Source organism: Podarcis gaigeae (genome assembly GCF_964106915.1).
Source record: "Podarcis gaigeae genome assembly, chromosome: 15".
NCBI classification, from domain to species: domain Eukaryota; kingdom Metazoa; phylum Chordata; class Lepidosauria; order Squamata; family Lacertidae; genus Podarcis; species Podarcis gaigeae.
The window spans coordinates 16,865,324-16,885,631 of record NC_139692.1 but is presented as its reverse complement, the minus strand read 5'-3'; the positions used below and the strand labels follow the sequence as shown (position 1 = coordinate 16,885,631).

Here is a 20,308-nt window from a genome sequence, read left to right as displayed (position 1 = left end):
GTCACGTCCGGAGCCCGCCCCGTCGGCCCTCCCTCCCGGCTGCGCCTGTCCCCGAAGCCGGAGGGCGGGTCGGTGGGCTGCAGGGGCTGCGCCCCAAGCCTCTCCAGGGCGCGCGAGAGAGGGGTCGCGTCCCGGGCAGCGACCCAGCCACCCACCGAGTGCCGCCGCTTTCTGGAGGGTGCAGAGGGAATTTGCTGGCGCCGCGGTAAGCGCGAGTGGCTGGAGATGCAAGAGTCAGGCGGACGCCCCCAAATGGAATCGAACGAAGCGCGGCCGTCGGGCAGCGTCTCCGGCGGCCCTTCCCGGGGACCGAGCGGCGCTTTTTCTCCAGGGCCACATGCAAGATCTGTGCGGAGAGAGGGTCCCCGTCCCCACCTCTCCCCGGTTGAGCGCGGCGGCAGCGGGGGGAGAAGTCGGCGCTCTGCACATGCTCGGTTTCCTCACCTTTGCTTCTATCACCGGGCAAGCAGGTTCCGGGGCTCAGCGGGAATGGGGGAAAGCATGCGATGGTGGCGGGCAGGTCCCCCCAGGTGAAGTTATTTTTGGGTGGTGGTGCTTGGTGGCTGGCTCTGCAGGAGTGCTCTTGTCCCTGGGGGTGGGGGTGCATTGCGGGCGCGGGGGGACTTGCTTTTCCTGCCTATCCCACCCCCACCCACTGCCACCTCCTTCCAGCGCTCCGGGTGGTTCGGGGGCTCCCTCCTTCCCTCCGGGGCGGCAGGGGGAGCTGTGCGCAGAGGCGCCGGCCGGGCCTCTCTCTTGGTCGCGCTTCCTCGGTGGGGCGGAAGGAGGGAGGGAAGGGGAAGGAGAGCACTGCCGCCACCAGGCCGCGCTTCGTCCCGGGCCGCCGCCGCATCCGGCTCCCCCCGAGCGAGCCAGTTGAGCGTCCCAGGCGAGGCCCGAGTCGCGGCGCACACCGGAGGCAGCGCGGAGCACGGCAAGTCTCGGAAAAGGTCCCCATAACCCCTGGCAGCTGGCCGCCTCGTCTCCCCACATACATGGAGCATTTTTGCAAAGGGGGGGTGCAGGAGTGCCAACTTGGCCCCGCGACCGTGGGTGCCCGGGGCCGTGGTGCCATGCAGCGTGGGTGGCCCTGGCACCGAAATGTGCCAATGCCCGGCTCTTTCATTAGATATTTTTTTAAGTGTTCGGGCACCCAGGGCCCCAGGGAGTTGGCACCTATTGGGGTGGGTTTAAGTCTCCCCCTACCCTCCCGCATCCCTAGGAAAGTGATATTCTGAAAGGGAGTCAGCTTTTCTCTTTCCTCCTCTCCCTCGTATTTTGCATCCGGATCTCGTGTCGGGAGAGCAGGCTTAATTGATACAGTCCCCCCCTCTCCCCCTGAAGCTGGCCTTCTCAACCTGGGCTGCAAAGGAAGCTCTCGCTGTGCTCCCCTCGGGGCTTAAATCTGATTAGACTTGGGGGATGTCTCCTGGTCCTCTAGACCGCTGCTTGCCAAATCCTGCACTCAGATGCACCCAGACCCTTTGGGATTTGGAGGCCCAAGTGGCCTTTACTGGTGGCTGTTGGGCTGACAGTTTGGGTAAAAATAGAGCCAGAAGCAGCAGCAAAGTCCCTGCACCCAGTTGCCAAGGAAAGGGTTTTGCAAGCACATCCCTCTGCTATGCAAGGAACAGGTCCAGGACCTGTTTTTTTTGTGTGTGATGGAACCTGGTTTAGGAGCAGGGAGCCCGCACAGGCAACTGTTGTTGTTTAGTCGTGTCCGACTCTTCGTGACCCCATGGACCAGGGCACGCCAGGCCCTCCTGTCTTCCACTGCCTCCTGCAGTTTGGTCAGATTCATGTTTGTAGCTTTGAGAACACTATCCAGCCATCTCCTCCTTTGTCATCCCCTTCTCCTTGTGCCCTCAATCTTTCCCAACATCAGGGTCTTTTCCAGGGAGTCTTCTCTTCTCATGAGGTGGCCAAAGTATTGGAGCCTCAGCTTTACGATCTGCCCTTCCAGTGAGCACTCAGAGCTGATTTCCTTCAGAATGGAGAGGTTTGATCTTCTTGCAGTCCATGGGACTCTCAAGAGCCTCCTCCAGCACCATAATTCAAAAGCATCCATTCTTTGGCGCTCAGCCTTCTTTATGGTCCAGCTCTCACACAGGCAACTAGTCACCTGTAAATCCTGTAATGTGTGTTGTGAGTTTGACACCCAGATCTCTCGGGCAATCCAGAGGTTCTGCAGTAGGATCAGCCTCCTGCACTGCTGTACCCCAAAGTTGTTGGCTGCTGTTTTGTCAGTTGTTCCTGTGGTAGTGGTAGATGCTTTTCTCTTGCTGCTGCCTCTAGTCCCACTCTGTAACACCTGCACTGGCCTCGTATCTCTGCAATAGGAACCTGCTGCCAACTGGCCATAGGAAAACCACCCCAGAGCGAGTCGAGGTCCCAAGTGCAGCTGTGACTGTTGGATTCTTTGCTTGCAGAGAGAGCGATGGCCTCTGAGCAAACCAAAGATGATGAAGAGGAGGAGGAGGAGGAAGAGGTGGAGGAGAGCGAAAGTGTTCCTGCCAGCCAGCCTGCCCCATGTGACTCTGAGCTTCCCAAAGGATTTGCCAGTTTGCCTCTCAGGTAAGCTGGACACACTAAATGTTGGCAAGTGGGAGTTCAGAATCCTCTGGAAGAACAGCCATGGCCTTCAGAACACAGCCCAAATGAATCCACCAGTAATGGAGCTTATTCCAAGCAGATCACAGGGTGGTGGTATTCAAGGAAGCAGGATATGAGTTCCCTCTCATTTGGGTACCTGCTGTGTCCAGAGAGAAGTGATGCTAAAGCCTAGCTGTTTGATTTGAGGGAGTGTCAGAGGCCTTTTTCAGTGGCTTTGATCCTCTGTTGCTGTCTGTCCGGTGCTGAGCATCCTTCTTTGTTGCTAAGGTGTGATCAGTCTCGTTCTGGCAGTGGCTTGGTTTTTCCACACCTGTTCTCTTTCCTTTCTGCCTCTGATCTAGGGATTTGGTTAAGAGGCTGTGCGTGCTACAATGGCAAAGCGAGATGTGGCTCCAGGAACTCCTTTGCTAGGAATTTGGGGTATACAGCGAGCTAACGGATGACTATCCTTTCCGTGTGGCTATTGTGTACCATGCTGTTCTGGGAGGCATTCAGAAGGAGCAAGAATTTCTGGTGTTTGCTTCCATGTGCCTCCAAAGCACCGTGCAAAATAGACAAACCAACCCCACCCTCCCAAGTTGCGGACGTTTTTGGTTTATTTCTTAGTATCGTGTTCTCTGACTGGCAGTGGCTCCCCGGTGCTCTCAGGGAGGCCTCTTCCCCAGCCCTACCTGGCATTTAAGCATGATGCCTTAGATCTCTCTAAGATCACTGATCACTCCTCAAGAGAGGTGATGTTAATTGTTGATGCTCAGCCCCTCATTGTCTCTTGCAGCTACCAGGCAAGTGCTTAAATGCGCAGCTAAGATAATGTATGTGAAACACTTGGAACACTCAAAGGTTGTCAGTATTTAACTGAAGGTGTGAAGTCAGGAGTGAACAATTATGGAGTCACTTATAAGTGACATGTATAGTGTGTGTTTTTCCTTTCTTTTTTTAAACATTAAAAAAAAAAATTACAATTGTGGCACCGGCGTTACCGCTTCATCTGTACAGTATTAGCTTTTGAAAGCATCTCTCTTTTTTAATGCATTTTTAAACAAGTTTTATACACATACCATATCCATCATACCATATCCATCATTTATCCCTTTTCTTAGGACTTCCCAGTCCATCTCTCCATAGCATTCTCAACAAACCTTGGTCGGCTAAATATCCTGATACTCCACCCATTTCCATCTCAAATCTTCCTTTATTTGATGTTTTATCTGCTGCTCATATGTTAACTCCTATTTGTAGGTTAAATTGAATGCTGTGCCCCCTTAAGATATTCTCCGAAACACTTCCACCCTTCTCTTATCTGTTTGTATGGTTTTTAGTAATTGCTTTCTGAGCATTCCTTTGTCACATTTTGAAGACTTTCTCCACAAAAAGTCCTGAGCCATTCAGCTCTTTGTCAAGGGCACCTGAGCAGGTAGCTTGCAAGTTCTTCCCCTTTCCTGTTACAGATAGGTAGCCGTGTTGGTCTGCCATAGTCAAAACAAAACAAAAATTCCTTCCAGTAGCACCTTAAAGACCAACTAAGTCAGTTCTTGGTATGAGCTTTCGTGTGCATGCACACTTCTTCAGATACCTTCTTCAGGTATCTGAAGAAGTGTGCATGCACACGAAAGCTCATACCAAGAACTGACTTAGTTGGTCTTTAAGGTGCTACTGGAAGGAATTTTTTTTTGTTCCCCTTTCCTGTGTCTGTGAGGTGGAGTAACTGAGCACTCTTTGTTGCATACTTGGGTGAAATTTGCAGTGGGCATTGATTGTTCTCTCTTTTTGTTCTCTGGGACAGCATAAGTGACCTTTCCATTCACGAAGACGATTGCCTGCCACTGGCTGCCACCACCAATCACACCCATCCGAAAGCTAGCGAGAGCTGGGAAGGTGATCACTCGGAAGATGCAGAAAAGGATTCTGGGAAACCGGAGAATGACTCGCCCTTGCCAGTTCCCCAGGACCAAGAGACCTCAGAAGTGCTTTTGTCTGGTCCCCTTACTGAGGCTGCCTCGCTGCCCTCATCGTGCCCCTCAAGCGAGGAGCCCCCTTTGCCCGACTTGGACAATGCCATTGGAGAAAAGAGACCTTCCCTGTCTGGGGAAAGTCTACCAGTGGCTTCACCCCTTACACAGGCAGACTGCTCCATGGACCAGACCAGCGACGTCCTGAACTGCTCCAAGGATGAGCTGGGGTCTTTGATCTTGCAGCACGGCAGGCGGCAGAATGGGTGCCCAGATCTGGAAGACACGCCCTTGGCAGTATCTCCAAGTGGGGAAGACCAAGACCAAGAAGGCGCATTCCAAAAGCCCTCCCAGAACATTGCAGTGCAGGTCAAGTACTCATTTAGGGAGGCTGCGGGAGGTGGGGTGCTTTGGAGGGACTTCCGTCTGATGGAGAGTCTTCCTTACCATACACTGAAATTGGCATAGTGGGGAGGGTGCATGTGACTTTTTTTCACCAAGGTCATTGGTAGGCCTTCCTTGCTTTGGCAAGTGAATGAGATGATCTGGATACCTTCAGGTTTTCTTATTGTTTTTGATCGATTAGCAAAGAGGAAGTTGGAGAATGGGGAAAATAACCAAGAAGCAGCTAGGTATACTTTTTCATTTTCTATGGTAGGGTTCTTCATGGTGGCAGTTTAAATGGCAATACTTCTTGGCAATTCTATTTAAAAGGCTAAAGGTTGCATTTCAAGCTTAATAAGCTTTGCAATTTATTCTATAAACATCCCTTCTTTGACTGGCAGCTGATCCTAATAGGGTGTTACGCTGTACATCCATTGCTTTTGGGGGTTACATCTGGATCAACACAGCTGAGAGTGCTTAGAAAATGGCAACCAAACATTTCGGGCTTAGTCATATATACACAGTATGGGGGGCGGGGAGAGAGTATAATAGAGGTGCATAAAATTACACATGATGATACAAGAAAAGGAGTAGGGTGACTTACTAGAACCCTGAGGGTACAGCTGAATGTTGGAAAACTGAAGACAGACAGAAAATAGCAGTGTTTCTCAAACTTGGGTCTCCAGCTGTTTTGGGACTACATTTCCCATCATCCCTGACCATTGGTCCTGCTCCCTAGGGATGATGGGAGTTGTAGTCCAACAACAGCTGGAGACCCAAGTTTGGGAGACACCGATATAGCGCATAGTTAAAACTCTGGAATTTGCTCCCACAAGATGCAGTGATGGTGGCCATCAACTTGGATGGCTTGAAAAGAGGATTAGCCAGGATGGCTCTGTTCTGCCTCCACTGCTGTAGGCAGCATGCCTCTGAATTCCAGTTGCTGGGGGGTCACAAGTGGGTGGAGTGCTGCTGCTGTTGCACTCAGGTCCTGCTTGCAGGCGTCCCATGGAGCATCTGGTTGGCTGCTCAGAGAATAGGATGTTGGACTGGATGGGCCAACACTGGCCTGACCCAGCTTTAGGGCTCTTCTTCTGTTCTTATAATGGCATTTTTTTGACTCTTCGCTCAGGTTATGGGGGACCGCCATGTTTTGCTCCTATCACTGACCAAAATGCTTCTTACCAAAGGAAAGTAGTCTTGCAAATGGAGGCAAAGGGCTTTGCAGGTTTCTAGCCCTCAGGTTAAGCAAAAAGAGGACCCACTTGGTGGCTGAGCCTGTATCTGAACCTGTGCATAACCCCTCCAACCTCTGAACCAGCGTTTCTGTTTAGATTAGCTTTGGTAATCAAGTGAAAGGGGAGGCATGGCCTGGGCACTGTCAACTAACAGCCCCACAAAGCGACTTCACCAGAGCTTCTTGTCGCTGTAACATCCAAAAGAGCATCACAAAATGCATCGCATGACCTTTTTGACAGGCTGAACTTTCTCCTCCCTTTGCAGACCGACTTCAGAACAGCTGACTTGGAAGTGAACACTGATCAGGATATTGAAAAGAGCCTGGTAAGCTGTGCTGTCTTCTGCATGAGTAGCTCCCCCTTTTCCTCCAATAAGAAAGTGTGCAGGAAGGCAGCCTCAGATCCTTCAGAGCAGTGGGGGGGGGGGGGGCTGCCTCAATCCCTGATGGCTTCTGCTTTCATAGTGGATGGTCAGATGCTGCTGTGTAAGGAGAGCCCTGTGCAGGGCTGAGCCCTCTGTGGCCCTCCAGGACTCTCTAGCTGACCTTTGAAATGCTCCTCAAGCCACACATCCTCCCCCAATTGCACCACCCACAAGTGTTTTATCCCTGGCTGGAATGTGTCCTTGAATACTGATAATGACTCCTGTGTGCCTGGATGGAGCATAGAGGAGGTGGGGTGGGGGTCTGTGAATGTCTTTGCTGAAGCTAGCCTAAAAAGAGAAATGCAGCCCTCATCTAGCAGACTTCATTTATTTATTATAGATTTTCTTGTGATTTATGTGGGAATCATTAATTTGGTTGCATTGTTTTTTTTAAGTTATTATATATGGCTACTTTTATTATGTTGTACTTGTGCATTTTTGTCTGTGTTGTAAGCTGTCTTGAGCACAGTTTGAACACCGGAAAGAAAGCATACAAATAAAATTATGTATGTGCCTATTTTGGGATGCAGGTGGCTCTGTGGTCTAGGGCTTGCCGATCAGAAGGTCGGTGGTTTGAATCCTTGCGACGGGGTGAGCGCCTGTTGCTCGGTCCCTGTTCCTGCCAACCTAGCAGTTCGAAAGCATTAAAAAGTGCAAGTAGATAAATAGGTACCACTCTGGCAGGAAGGTAAACGGTGTTTCTGTGCTCTGCTCTGGTTCGCCAGAAGTGGCTTAGTCATGCTGGCCACATGACCTATAAGCTGTCCGCGGACAAACGCCGGCTCCCTCGGCCAGTAAAGTGAGATGACTGCCACAACCCCAGAGTCATCCGCGACTGGACTTAACGGTCAGGGGTCCCTTTGCCTTAATGTATCTATTTGCTTTGAAATAAAGCTCTGTCAGACACAAAAGGATTAATCTCCTTTTTGGAATTCCCTGCACTTCAAGCGGGGAAGATGACCAGGTGCTGAGGGACAAGGGGGGTCACCTCTCCTCGTTTTTTACATGTGGATCTGTTCTTTCTCTTGAAGAGTTTTCTCTCTTTCATAGTTCAGGTTGCCTCCCTGACTGCCCTGCTAAGAGAGCTGCTCCTCTAGCCCAGTAGTCCCAAGGATAGATCAGGACAGCCCCAGCTCTAGGCTTGGGTAATTTGGAAGCATAGAGACAAGTGGCATGTTTGCTCTAGATGTTTTCCTTGAATCTGTGCCCAACTGAGGCATGGTGACCCACCTCATATGTTTGGCAATCTAGAAACTGTGCCACTAAGAAAAAAAAACCTATGCCAACACTAAGGCTGAGGTTAAAAGAGGAACCAGAGAACTAAAGAATACTTGGTGGATACAAAAGCTCTAGAGATCCAGCACTTAGCCGACACTCAGATGCACAGAGTTTCCTTAAAGCCACAAAGACCATCTATGGGCCAGTAAATAATGGCATATGCCTCCTACGCTCAACAGATGGTACCACACTTCTAAAAGATAAAGAAGCTATTGCACTGTACTAGAAAGAACATTACCAGCATCTGCTTAACCGCAACTTCCCCTTAGCTGCTGAGGTCCTCTGCGACTGCAGCTTTCTCCCAATTGAAGAGTGGAGTGTTTGAGGACCGGGACATTCACAGGGAAACCAAAATGCTTGTTTACAAAGCTATTGTACCACCAACCTTACTGTATGCTTGTGAAACATGGATCACGTATAAACACCTGGAAGAAGCAAAGATTACATGTTGAAGCAATGATTCTTCAACTTCAACTTTGTTGGACTGGTCATGTTGTTCAGATGCCTGATTATCATCTTCCAAAGCAACTACTCTATTCCGAACTTAAAAATGGAAAGCATAATGCTGGTGGTCAACAAATGAAGTTTAAAGACTCTCTCAAGGCAAATCTTTTTAAAAAGTAGCATAAACACCAACAATTGGGAAACACTGGCCTGCGAGTTCTCCAATGGGAAAACAGCCTTTTCCAAAGGTGTCATGGACTTTGAAGACACTCAAACACAGGACGAAAGGGAGAAAAGTGCTAAGAGGAAGGCACGCTTGGCAAACCCCCACCATGATCAACTCCTGCCCAGAAACCTATGTCCCCACTGTGGAAAGACATGTGGATCCAGAATTGGCCTCCACAGTCACTTACAGACTCACTGTTAAGACCATGTTCATGGAAGGCAAACTTAAATCGGCTATGAGTGATTGCCAAAGAAGATGATGTTTGGCAAGGCGGAAGTTGGCCTGGCGTTGTGTTAATCATGGAAATGGAAATCTTGCTGGTTCAGAACAGGACAGACTCCTCCCCTCCCATTTCCAGGTTACCACCTCTTCATTATCTGTCTAGGGTGCAGGGAGAACAAGTTACTCCAATGGGTGCTATAATTGTGAAGATGGAGAAAGGGCTCCCTCTTTTCACTTCTTTCTTCTTTGCCCCCTGGCAGGATAAAATGATGTCCGAGAGGGCTTTGCTGAAGGAGCGTTACCAGGAAGTGCTAGATAAGCAGAGGCAGGTGGAGAATCAGCTCCAAGTGCAGCTGAAGCAGCTCCAGCAGCGAAGGGAGGAAGAAATGAAGAACCACCAGGTAACCAGAGCAGCTTCTTCCTTCCCTCTTTCCACTGCAGCTAAGCCAAGGGGAGGCTGCTTGTCTCAAGTGCTGGGCAGAACCACAGAAGGCAGGAAGCTGCCACCTTGTACCAGGTCAGGCTTTTGAACCCCCTTGGCCCAGTAGGGCTTCCTGCTCTGACTGACAGTGGCTCTCCTTTAACTCAGGCAGAGCAAAGTCCTGCCTCTAGCTTCTGGCGGCAGCTACTGCTACCTCTGCCATCACAGAGGAGGTTCAAAGACTGAGTGCGGGACCTCCTGGTGCAGCAGGGGCACTTCCTGCTATGTGAGTGGTGGTAACAGTGGGAAGCATGCCCTTGCATGGGAGAGTCATAGGTGGCGGACTTGCTAAGCTTGGTGGGTTCAAAATGGAGTGGAAAGAAAACCTCGGTGGAGTTTGCTTATTAAATTTCAGTCCCACCCTTCGGTGAGCAGGGCAAAGGTCCACTTGTGCAATGGGATGTGAATTCTCCCGTAGTGAGTGGACTGTTTTGGAGAGCTCTCTCTTCCTTCCCACTCTAGACACTGTTGATCAATTGTGAGAAACAGCCAAAGGTGTCTGTGTGTGTTCTTAGAGGCTTAAGCCAAGCCATAAAGAGGGCAATTGGCTTTAGGAAAATACATTGATTAGGCCTCCTGTGGTTGACCATGCCAACCATGTTAACAGAAGCAGGGGGTAAAACTATAGCAATGTGCTGAAAGTTTCTATGAATCCGACCTCAATATTTTCTGGTCCAAAACTTTCTTATACCTTGGATAGCACTCTGCAGCTTTCCTGACTTCAAAACGTGTATTTTGCATGCAGAGTAGATTGTCTTTAGAAGGGCACCTGAAATTCTGGAGAACCACTACAGCAATCAGCACCAACGATACTGGGATAGATGGAGCAATAGTCTTTCTTGGGATAAAGCAACTTTCTATGTTCCTGGATTTGTAAAGATAATTTTTGAACATTCTGAGTGGTGCCATGGTGCAGCACACCAGCTAAGAGAGTGTGCTGTAATTCAGGATGTCACGAGTTCAGATCTTGGTTATGAACTTGCTAGGTGGTCCTAGGCAAAACACTGCCCAGCCTCTTCTGGAATATGAAGACAGTGATACTCACAGGAGTCTTTAAAGAATTTGTAGCAGTTTTGCATTTCTTTTTCATGGGATTGCTTCTGCTGTAGTTGGGTTTATGTGTTTTATTCTGAATATTTTCAACACCACGTTTTTATTTTATCTGAATTTGTTAGCCACCCTGGTAACACAGTGATGCTGAAGGTGTAGGATATATATATCTATACACACACACACACACACACACACACACACACGGGGTGAGCTCCCGTTGCTTGGTCCCTGCTCCTGCCAACCTAGCAGTTCGAAAGCACATCAAAGTGCAAGTAGATAAATAGGTACCGCTCCGGCGGGAAGGTAAACAGCTTTTCTATGCGCTGCTCTGGTTCGCCAGAAGCGGCTTAGTCATGCTGGCCACATGACCCGGAAGCTGTACGCCGGCTCCCTTGGCCAGTAAAGAGAGATGAGTGCCACAACCCCAGAGTCGGTCACGACTGGACCTAATGGTCAGGGGTCCCTTTACCTTATATATATACACACACACACATACACACCCACCCACCTTCATATATATATATATATGTATATGTATATGTATATATGTATGTGTGTGTGTATAAAAACACAATGTGAAGACCTTTGAGATCTGAAAGCCCAATATAAATACTTGGTGTACTTTCCCCACTCCTCTAGGAGATCCTGAAGGCCATTCAGGACGTGACTGTTAAGAGGGAAGAGACCAAGAAGAAGATGGAGAAGGAAAAAAAGGAGTATTTGCAGAAGGAGCAGGACCTGAAGGCAGAAATTGAGAAGCTCTATGAGAAAGGCAGGAGGTATTTCTGAGAGTTAAAGACAGCAGTGCTTAGCCCGCTCTGAAGGTTGGCTCGGAATCCAAAACAGGAGGAAGTCTATGTCAGGTTGGCCAGGTTTGTGGGGAAGGGTCCTTTTGATCTGCGTCTTCTCACCAAGTCTTCTTTTGCTCAGCAACTTCAGCTGACCCCACGCCCTCTGCAGGCTGCCTGGTGCTCAGTCATGGTTTCCGGGAGATGCCATTGGCCCAACTGTTCTCCAGTTGGAACTGGAAGCACAGTTGCAAAGCGACGTTTCTGCTCTCCCAAGCTTTCCCAGCCTGGTGACGGAAGTCTGTGCCATCTTGTATCATTTTCGAAAATCACCTTTTATTGTTTTCCTAAATGTTTTTAGCTGCTTTTATTATTTTTGGTAGAACGCTTTGGGATGAACGTGGAAATAATAGCAACAACGACAACAATGATAATAGAGTTCGCCTTGCTGGATGTGAGTGTGGCTGAGTCTTGACTTGGTTCCTCCACCCAGCCTTGGTCTCTGTGGATGCAAATGCAGCTCCCTATGGTCCAGGCATGGAGACCCTGTCAGACTTCACCTTCCATCTGCTCCAGCACCACATGGCCAATGCTCAGGGGCGATGGGAGCTGCAGTCCAGCCACATCCAGAGGACCAGAGGTCCCCATCCCTTCCCAGTGCAAGGAATTAACTCGGCATGTCCCATTTCTCTTTCCATACAGGCTGCTGAAGGAGCAAGAGGAGAAGGAGAACAAGATCGTTTCCCTCATTGCTGAGCAGTCTGAGGAGAAGTAGGCCTCTTCTTTTTCTTAAGAATGTTTTTGCTGTGCTTTGCCCTCCTTCACATCTCTCTCTCTCTTGGTAGTCTGTGGTTCACATGAGACCTTCTATCCCCACTTGTGGGGAGGACTTTCAATTCCCCTCTCTTGTGGCAGTTTGATGTCGGCATCAAACTATTGCATAAAATGATACACGGGTGTGGAGAAAAGGGATGGGGAGAAACGGTTTGTCCCTCTCACAGATTGCCACTAGTTGGAGGAGCCATCCAATAAAGCGGAATGCTGGGAGATCCTTCGCCCAGAGCATAATTAAAACAATGGAAGTAGCTCTTGCAAGATGGCCGCTAAGTCAGATGGCTTTAAAAGAGGTTTAGACAAACCTGTGGAGGATAAGGCTGTGTTCTCCCCGCACTCTTAGGAGAGAGTGGGCCTCTGAATACTGAATATGGCTGGGAACTGCAGGTGGGGTCCTGACTTTGGGTATCTGGTTGGCCACTTTGAGAACAGGATGTTAGACTAGATACACCCCCTTTTTGGTCTGATCAGGGAGCCAGGCTGCTTAAAAAAAATTTTTTTTACAAAGTAATAATAATAACAATTTATTATTGATATCCCCAGCCACTCTGGACGGCTCCAAACAGAATATTAAAAACATGGTAAAACAGTAATAATCATAAATAAATAAGAATAAAAATGTGCACCCCACCGAGACCATTCCATTGTAACTATCCAACGTCCCAAAATTTCAACACCTCTTGCGATGGTTGGACCCCTTTCTGTACAAATTCTACAAACACCCTCCATATCTCCTCAAAATCATTTTTCCTGCATATTCCCCATCTTACCTTAATGGCACATGTTAATTTATCATTAATAGCTATATCCCACACCTCTTTATACCATTCTTCCATTTTAAATTCCGCTTGCCCCTTCCACTTCCTAGCTATAATAATTTGTGCAGCTGTCAATAAATTTGTGGGCAAGTCCTTCATAGCCTGTGAACCTTCCACCCCATCGTGAATTGTGGAGCCAGGCTCTTAGCTTCTCATGTACTCCATGTTCAGACAATCCTGAATTGTTGTTAACCTGGGTTATAGTTTCTGCCCCCAAGCATGGTTTGCAAGGGTTGGGGAAACCCTTGTTTCTGGCTACAAATGGATGTCCAAAAGATGATTCGAGGAGGGTTAACGAATCTGCGTTGTCCGCTGGGATGTGTGCACAGCCAGATCGGAGGCTCTCCAATGAGGGTTCTGTTTAGTGAAACAGGAATACAATGTTACCTCGGGTTAAGTACTTAATTTGTTCCAGAGGTCCGTTATTAACCTGAAACTGTTCTTAACCTGAAGCACCACTTTAGCTAATGGGGCCTCCCGCTGCCGCCGCACAATTTCTGTTTTCATCCTGAAGCAAAGTTCTTAACCCGAGGTACTATTTCTGGGTTAGTGGAGTCTGCAACCTGAAGCGTATGTAACCTGAAGCGTATATAACCCGAGGTACCACTGTATCCTGGATTAAGGGAGGGCAGCCTTTTGAGGGCAGTTCCACTTCCTGGACCCTAAATCAGAGCTCTTTCTTTGCTCCCCAGGGAGGTATGGGAGATGGAGCTGGACAAGCTGAAGAACCAGCAGGATGAGTTCAGCCGGTCGATTCTGGAGGACACGGAGCGGGCTTGGAAAGCAGAGGTAGGCAGGCACCCTGCAGCCCTCTTTGAGGCTGAGCACCCTCTGGCTGCTTGCAACAAAATCAGCATATTCCATGTGAGCCACAAGGCCCAAAGGAGAGCAGAGCAGCACTGTTGCTTGGCTCTACATGCTGTGCCTTGAAGATACTGAGCAGCAGCTTCTGCCCAAGAAGGGGCTTCTTGCAGGACTGCTGCCCTGTGGTTGGGGAGTCTCAGAGAGCCGTGATCCACGTGGCTGAGTGCTTCTCCTCCCTAAGCCTAGTGAGGTCAGCTTGAGCAGGCCTGGCCCTCTGTTCTTGCATAGATCCTGTCCCTGGAGAGCCGAAAGGAGCTGCTGGTGCTGAAGCTGGAAGAGGCAGAGAAAGAAGCTGAGCTCCACCTCACCTACCTCAAGTGAGTACATGGCCAGGACTTAGCAGAGAGAGGGAGAGGCAACACAGTGGAGGTTCGTAGGTTGACCTGGTGGGGTGACGAAATTGAGATGCTTGCACTCTCCATTCTGCATCCTCCACTGGTACCTCACCATCTTTTTCTAGTAGGACCCAAGAGAGGAGGGTCTCCAGCTCTCCTTTGCTACTCTCCCCTATGAAAAACCACAAGGAGGTGCCCAGGGGCTGCTCCTCTGGTGAGGACAACCCCTGCCTCTGCCCTGGAATCCTTTTCAGGAAGCCTCACTGCATGTTCTCTTTCGCTGGGCACTTTGCACTGGCCCTGGGAGTGGGAGCAGCTCAGATGTTGAGGAGTTTCCCTCCATAGTTCTTTCCCTTTGAGTAGGAGCCAGGTTGTCCCTCTGCAGTGCTGGAGGCTGCTACCTGTCCTGTGACATCACACATGCCCGTCTGTGACCTGAATGTATGCAGCACCTCACACAGAATCTCGGGGTTAGAAGAGGCTTCCCTGGCTCAGAGGCTCAGTGGAGGGGGGCAGAGAGGGAGCTGTGTGTGCTTCTCCTCCCTTCGGCCGGGTCTCTTCCTTGCTGAAGCTCTTTTGTTGCTGTTCTGTCTGGGCAGGTCAGCCCCCCCAACGCTGGAGACCATCCGGCCAAAGCAAGAGTGGGAGACGAGGCTGAACAGGATACGAATGACCAAGGAGAGCGTCCGTGTAAGTGCAAAAGGCTCCCTCTTCTCAGATTCCGGAATGGAATCTTTGAGATACAGCAGGATCCCATTATCTGCACTTTCTGGAAACAGCTGAAGACATTTTTTGTTACAACAGACTTTTCCAGTTGGATAAATGGGTCTCTACTTCTTCTTTTTCTGCCAAATAGTTTTTATTTATTTTCAAATTTGTAACTCATTAACACTGAATTAAAATAAATTTAATACAGTTTTCCCCCCCAAAAAACCCTGCTTTCCCACTCTCTCAGATATATTCCAATTTATCCCCTTTAACATGCTGCTTATTTTACACCTTTATAGCTTTTCTTAACAAATTGCTTCTCCTTCAGCTGTCCCTTTAACAACTCCTGCATCTAGATAAAACAAAATTATCTCAAATGACAATAAGTGAGGTTATAATAATTCAAATCTTCCATTCTTCTTTGCAACTTTTATTTTGTTTTTTTGTTTTTATCCCTGATAATTTTCAGGCTCTGCCTTTTCATGTCCCCCTCTTAGGGTTTTAATAGCGTTTAAGTGTATATGTTCTATTTTGTTATAGCTGTTTTAAATGAAATAATAATAATAATAATAATAATAATAATAATAATAATAATAATAATATATTTATACCCAGCCACTCTGGGCGGCTCCCATCAGAATATTAATAATAATAATTAAAAAGTGCTAAAACATCAAACATAAAAAAAATTCCCTAGAGAGGACTATAGTTCACCTTGAGACGGTAGTTTAGAAGGCGAATAAATTATGATAATAATAATAACTCTGACACTTCTTTTAAAATTTTGTTTTGAATACGTGCGTTTCATCTCTTAGGACCAGTACAACGATCACATCCAGCTGGTGCGGAACGGGGCCAAGCTGAGCAGCCTCCCACAGATCCCCACACCTCCCCTGCCCCCACCACCCCTGGAGGTGAGCACTTCCCCTCCCCTCCAAGTCCAGGCGCAGTCGTGTTGCGGGTGGAGGCAGGCATGCACAACTGAACCTGAAGACGGGAAGGGAATGATGTTGCAAATCAGCTCTTCATTCTGCCTGGCCCGGCTGCAGCGCCTAAGCTGTGCTGGGGAGTCCCTGTGACCTCGGGAGGAAAACCTGCTTCAAAGAGGGGGCTGGCAAGTGGTCACTCTGAGCTAACGGGCACCCTCCCTCTTTCTTTTTCTTCCTCTCAGACAGACTTCCTCCTACCAGCCTTCCAGCCCAACTCCTCCATTGCCCCGCGGTTGCCCTTCCCCATTGGGACAGTCCCCATGCCCATGGTCATGCCCAGCGCTGACCCCCGGGTGCTCTCCTTCCCGCTCCTCAACCCAACCATCTCCAGGCCCAGCCAGCCCTCGCCCCCTCTGCCCACGGCTGCCCAGGGCAGGAACAGCCCCGTCCTCAGCTCCCTGGCGGGTCCTCGCGTGACGCCCGCCACCGCCGCCTCGCTCCCACCGCCGCCGGGTCTGGGCGGAGTCAAAGCGGCGCCGGAATTCCAGAGACCCCCTCCGCCCCCCGTGGACAAGCTCGAGAAGTTCCTGGAAAAACTGCTGACACGATTTCCCCAGTGTAACAAGTGAGTTGAGCTCCTTGGCCTGTCAGAGCTGTCTTGAGAAACAGGAACTGCTGGGGATTCACCTTGCTTGGCTCCCCTGCAGCGCTCGTCTAGGGAGCTGCGAAACGCAGAGGGTTCTCTTTGCGGCCCTGGGGCGGGTGGCAGTGGCAGCCTGGGAGGGTGCTGCAGAGCTGAGCTTGCAAGCAGTAGCCTGGGGGAGTGAGGGTAGGGTAGGGGAATTGTAGAATTGGAAAGGGAGCCTGGGGATCATCTGTGCCAACTCCCCGTGATGCAGAAATATGCAACTGTCCCATGTGGGGATTGAACCTGCGACCGTGGTATTATCACCTGTGCGACTGCCATAAAACTTAGGGAACAAGCTGTACTACCAAAATGATTAAGGTTTCAAATGATAATTTTAGGCTATATTTTAGTGATCAAGATTTAATATATTTTTTTAACTGCCGCTATATCTGAATTGTCTCTGTTATACCCAATTGCAATTCAATGTATTCCTATTGTGTTTTATGATTTTCCTGATATTGTAAGTCACCCAGAACTGGTCTGTGACCGTAATAATAAAATTATAATTCATGGTATTATCAGCACCATTCTCTTAACTATCTGAGCTATCCAGTGGTGAGAGAGATGCATTCTGGAGTAGCTCTGCTGCCAGCTTAGACTGTCTGACCCCTGGAAGAGGGGCTGCCGGGTGGTTTCTTAACCTTCATATAAAGAGCATGTGGGGGAAGAGGCTACAGTCGACCCCAAACCCTCAGTTGCAAGGGGAATTGCAGGGAGCAGACTTTGCTGTGCCCTGTTCCAGCTGTTGTGTGAAAAAGGGGTCATTGGATGCTGCTGCTGCTGCTGCTTGGTTTGAGGCTGAGATTTGGTGCCTGAACTTGGGGTGGAGGGGCTGCTCCCCAAGATCAGGCTTGCTTTAGGGGATCCTCTCCCTCTCATCAGATTGTATGAGAGAGCATATTGATAACCCCACCTCCTCTGGCGGGCAGCATCCACCCCCCATTGTAACAACTGACCCAGTGCATGCTCTCTCTCTCTCTCTCTCTCTCTCTCTCTCTCTCTCTCTCTCCCTCCCTCCCTCCCTCCCTCCCTCCCTCCCTCTCCTTCCCCAGGGCTCAGCTGACCAACATCCTGCAGCAGATCAAAGCCGCACGAAGGACTCTGGCTGGGCTGACCATGGAGGAGTTGAACCAGCTGGTGGCCGCCAAGCTGGTTGAGCAGGAGCGGGTGGCAGCTGTCGGGACCCAGGTAAACAGGATGGAAAGAAGGGACTGGGTCCCTCGAGGTGGGGAGGATGGCTTGGGCCAAGGGGTCCCCTGATGGTAAACCGCCACCACCCTTCCCTGCTTTCTCTGCTACTGCAGCCTCTTGGCCGGATCCATTCCCCGATGTTCCCTGCTCCTCTGCCGCAGATGAGCAACCCCATGTTCTTGCCCTCGGCTCAGGTCTCCTACAGTGGGACACCACCCCAGGTAAGACATCCACACCTCCTTACTTCCCTGGCCTTTCTGAACTGGACCTGGGAAAAGGGTGCAGGGAAAGAGGGAGGTTATAGAGGAAGCCCTCCCTGCCCGGTGGTCAAAGCCACCCCCGTTAACTTGCCACCCTGCAGCCTCGTTGCCACACTCCCTTTTCTCTGTGCCCACCAGGTTCCTGCGGCCTGCAAACTGTGTCTGATGTGCCAGAAACTGGTCCAGCCTAGCGAGCTCCACCCCATGGCTTGTTCCCATGTGCTGCACAAGGAGGTGGGTGCTCAGATGTGCCCTAGAGACAGGCAGCCTGTGGGGCACGCCCAGCACGGCATCCTTCCAGGACTCACACCATGGGCTTCCGTCACCTGGCTGTGGCAGAGCAAATTGTAAGGCCATCACACATTCAAGCTCTAGTCCAGAGGTCAGCGAACTTACCATGCCTTGGGCTAGTGTCTCCAGCGCCAATCGCGTGGCAGGGCAGGGGAGCGCGTGCCCATACGCTTGCGCACACGCTGTTTCCAGCACACTTCCATGTCGGAGGAGCACCGGAAATAATGCTTGTGCATGCGCAAATAATGCTTGCCCATGTGCACAAGCTATTTCTGGTGCTCCTCCAACCCCGAAGCAGGCAGCCGCGCAGCGCAGGTGGCGGCTGCGGGGGTCGCCATGGGCCGGATAAATGAGTCCCTTCGAGTCTTATCTGGCCCGCGGGCCTTAGTTTGGAGACCCCTGCTCTAGTCGCTATAAAGAGCTGCTGCTTCTGCTGTTACTCAGGAGTTTCCCCACCATAAGCCAAATGGAGTGAAGGCCTTCTCCCTCCTAGGGGAGGCAGCTTCCTAGGGTCTTAGTAGGTAGGGTAGGGAATGTCAAGATCAGAGTCTGTTCTGCCTTCCAGCTCTCAAGAAGTGCTGGTTTCAAGGACACAGGATCCTTAACCTGGTTTGCGCAGGAGGGGTAAACACTGAGAATCCAACTAGGTCCAGATTAGTAGGTGGTAGCATAAACTGGCATTTTCTATAGCTGCTACTGGAGGTGGGGAAAGACCCTGTGCGGTTTTGCCCCCTGTGCAAATGCCGCTTCTAGTCCCCGCCCCTTATCCCAGTGGGAGGCGGTTGTGAACAGCAGGCTTTATCCTCTTCCTCCAGTGCATCAAGTTCTGGGCTCAGACGAACACCAACGACGCTTGCCCCTTCTGTCCCAGTCCGAAATGACCACCGGTGCAAAGAGGACAACAGCGGTACTCTGCCTGGGTGGGACGAGAGCTCCAGCAAGACGCCAGGCACCCCCAGAATTTCTACAGCTCTATATTTATATGGCCATGTATACACATGTACATTTTTATTCTATAGGGAATGTGTGTATAGAAAGTCTGTATACATACCAGTTCATAATAAAGTGTGTATATTATGCAGTGTGTGTGTGGTGCTGTCGCTGCTGTCTGGACCCCCTCCACTGCGGCTTCCTGCCCTTTCCCCACCTCCTTTCTTCCTTTGCTGCCAGTCCTGCCTCTCTGCCACACCAGAAATAATGGGGCTTGAAGCAAAAGAGGGGGAAAAAGAAAAGGCTTTTTTTCTTCTCTCTTTAATGCAATAATTTACCATGTTAAACATTCATGTTTCTGACAGAGACATGGGTTGGGGGGAGTTACAGTGCTGGAATCTCAGGTGGTGCCTATCCCAAACCCCTCATTTTACACTCTCCTGCAGCAGCACCTGCTTTTCTGGTTCTGCCACCAGGATCCTGGTTGTGTTGCTCTTCGGGAAAGCTGTGGGGAGTGGGAGTGAGGCCAAGGACCCTGCTGCCCCTCTCTGGCCTTGGCTGCAACGAGTGGCAACATGTGCAAACTGGCAGTCATTGGGCCTCCTCACTTCGCAGTGCTTCCTTCCTCCCCTTTTCAAGCTGCCTTGAAGTCCCTATAGCAGCTGATTAAGGCAGTGTTTGCTAGGGAGCTCCCAGAGTCCTATGTAGCTGGGAGCCTCTCGTGCTGTTTACCAAATCAAGAGGGGTTGTCACAATGCAAGAGGCTCAAGTCATGGGCTGGGAGTTGGTAGCCCCTGTCGCCTAGGGGTTGGGTTACAGTGGCTGATGCTTCCCTACCATGATCTTAGAATCAGCTATGTCAGAACCTAGTACTCTTGCCATCATCTCATCCAAGGCGGGTCACCACAACCGTCCCACACCATATGAAGAGAAAGTAAAAAATTAAGTGGGTCCCACAGTGCGTGGCTGAGCATGAAGGTCAAAGAGCAAAGTTTGTTTAAGGCAGTGTTTCTCAAACTTCCAAACGGGATGCCACCACCTTAACTTACTCTGCCTTCAGTAAACACAAATCTGCCCCGTTTCTGGGATATGTAGAATGGGACTCTCCTCTACCATGGCCATGACAAAGCCTTTTGCTCACCTTCCAAAGCCTGCTCAGGGAGGATGCAGAACTGCACAGGTGTGCACACACACCCCTTGGGCCATGCTTCTTGGCAACTTCATATCTGCTTTGGTAGCCTGGGGAGGGGCAGTGGTGCTTGAATTCTGCTGCAAGGGCAAAAAATGCCGTAGGGTGGGGGAATGGTGAACCTATTGGCCATGCTGGGAGCTGGGGTTCTACCACATGCCTTTTCCATGT

The 20,308-nt window shown here is 50.1% G+C and overlaps 1 protein-coding gene across 3 annotated transcripts; it reads left to right on the top strand.

Moving 5' to 3' along the window:
* The first annotated feature begins 14 nt into the window (after positions 1-14).
* RNF214 (ring finger protein 214) lies at positions 15-19,099 on the top strand. Of its 3 annotated transcripts, none has more exons than XM_083713974.1 (16): positions 70-205; positions 2,430-2,574; positions 4,397-4,931; positions 6,450-6,509; positions 9,039-9,179; positions 10,952-11,091; positions 11,803-11,871; positions 13,445-13,541; positions 13,845-13,933; positions 14,551-14,641; positions 15,475-15,573; positions 15,831-16,213; positions 17,329-17,464; positions 17,581-17,688; positions 17,866-17,961; positions 18,834-19,099. In XM_083713974.1, exons 2-16 carry the CDS (start codon positions 2,438-2,440, stop codon positions 18,897-18,899), a joined length of 2,247 nt encoding a protein of 748 aa, XP_083570100.1. In that variant the 5' UTR covers positions 70-205; positions 2,430-2,437; the 3' UTR covers positions 18,900-19,099. The 3 variants fall into 3 exon arrangements, with proteins under 3 accessions (XP_083570102.1, XP_083570100.1, XP_083570101.1); XM_083713975.1 differs by lacking the exon at positions 70-205 and adding an exon at positions 770-934; XM_083713976.1 differs by lacking the exon at positions 17,866-17,961 and having other exon boundaries at positions 15-205.
* The last annotated feature ends 1,209 nt before the right edge of the window (positions 19,100-20,308 follow it).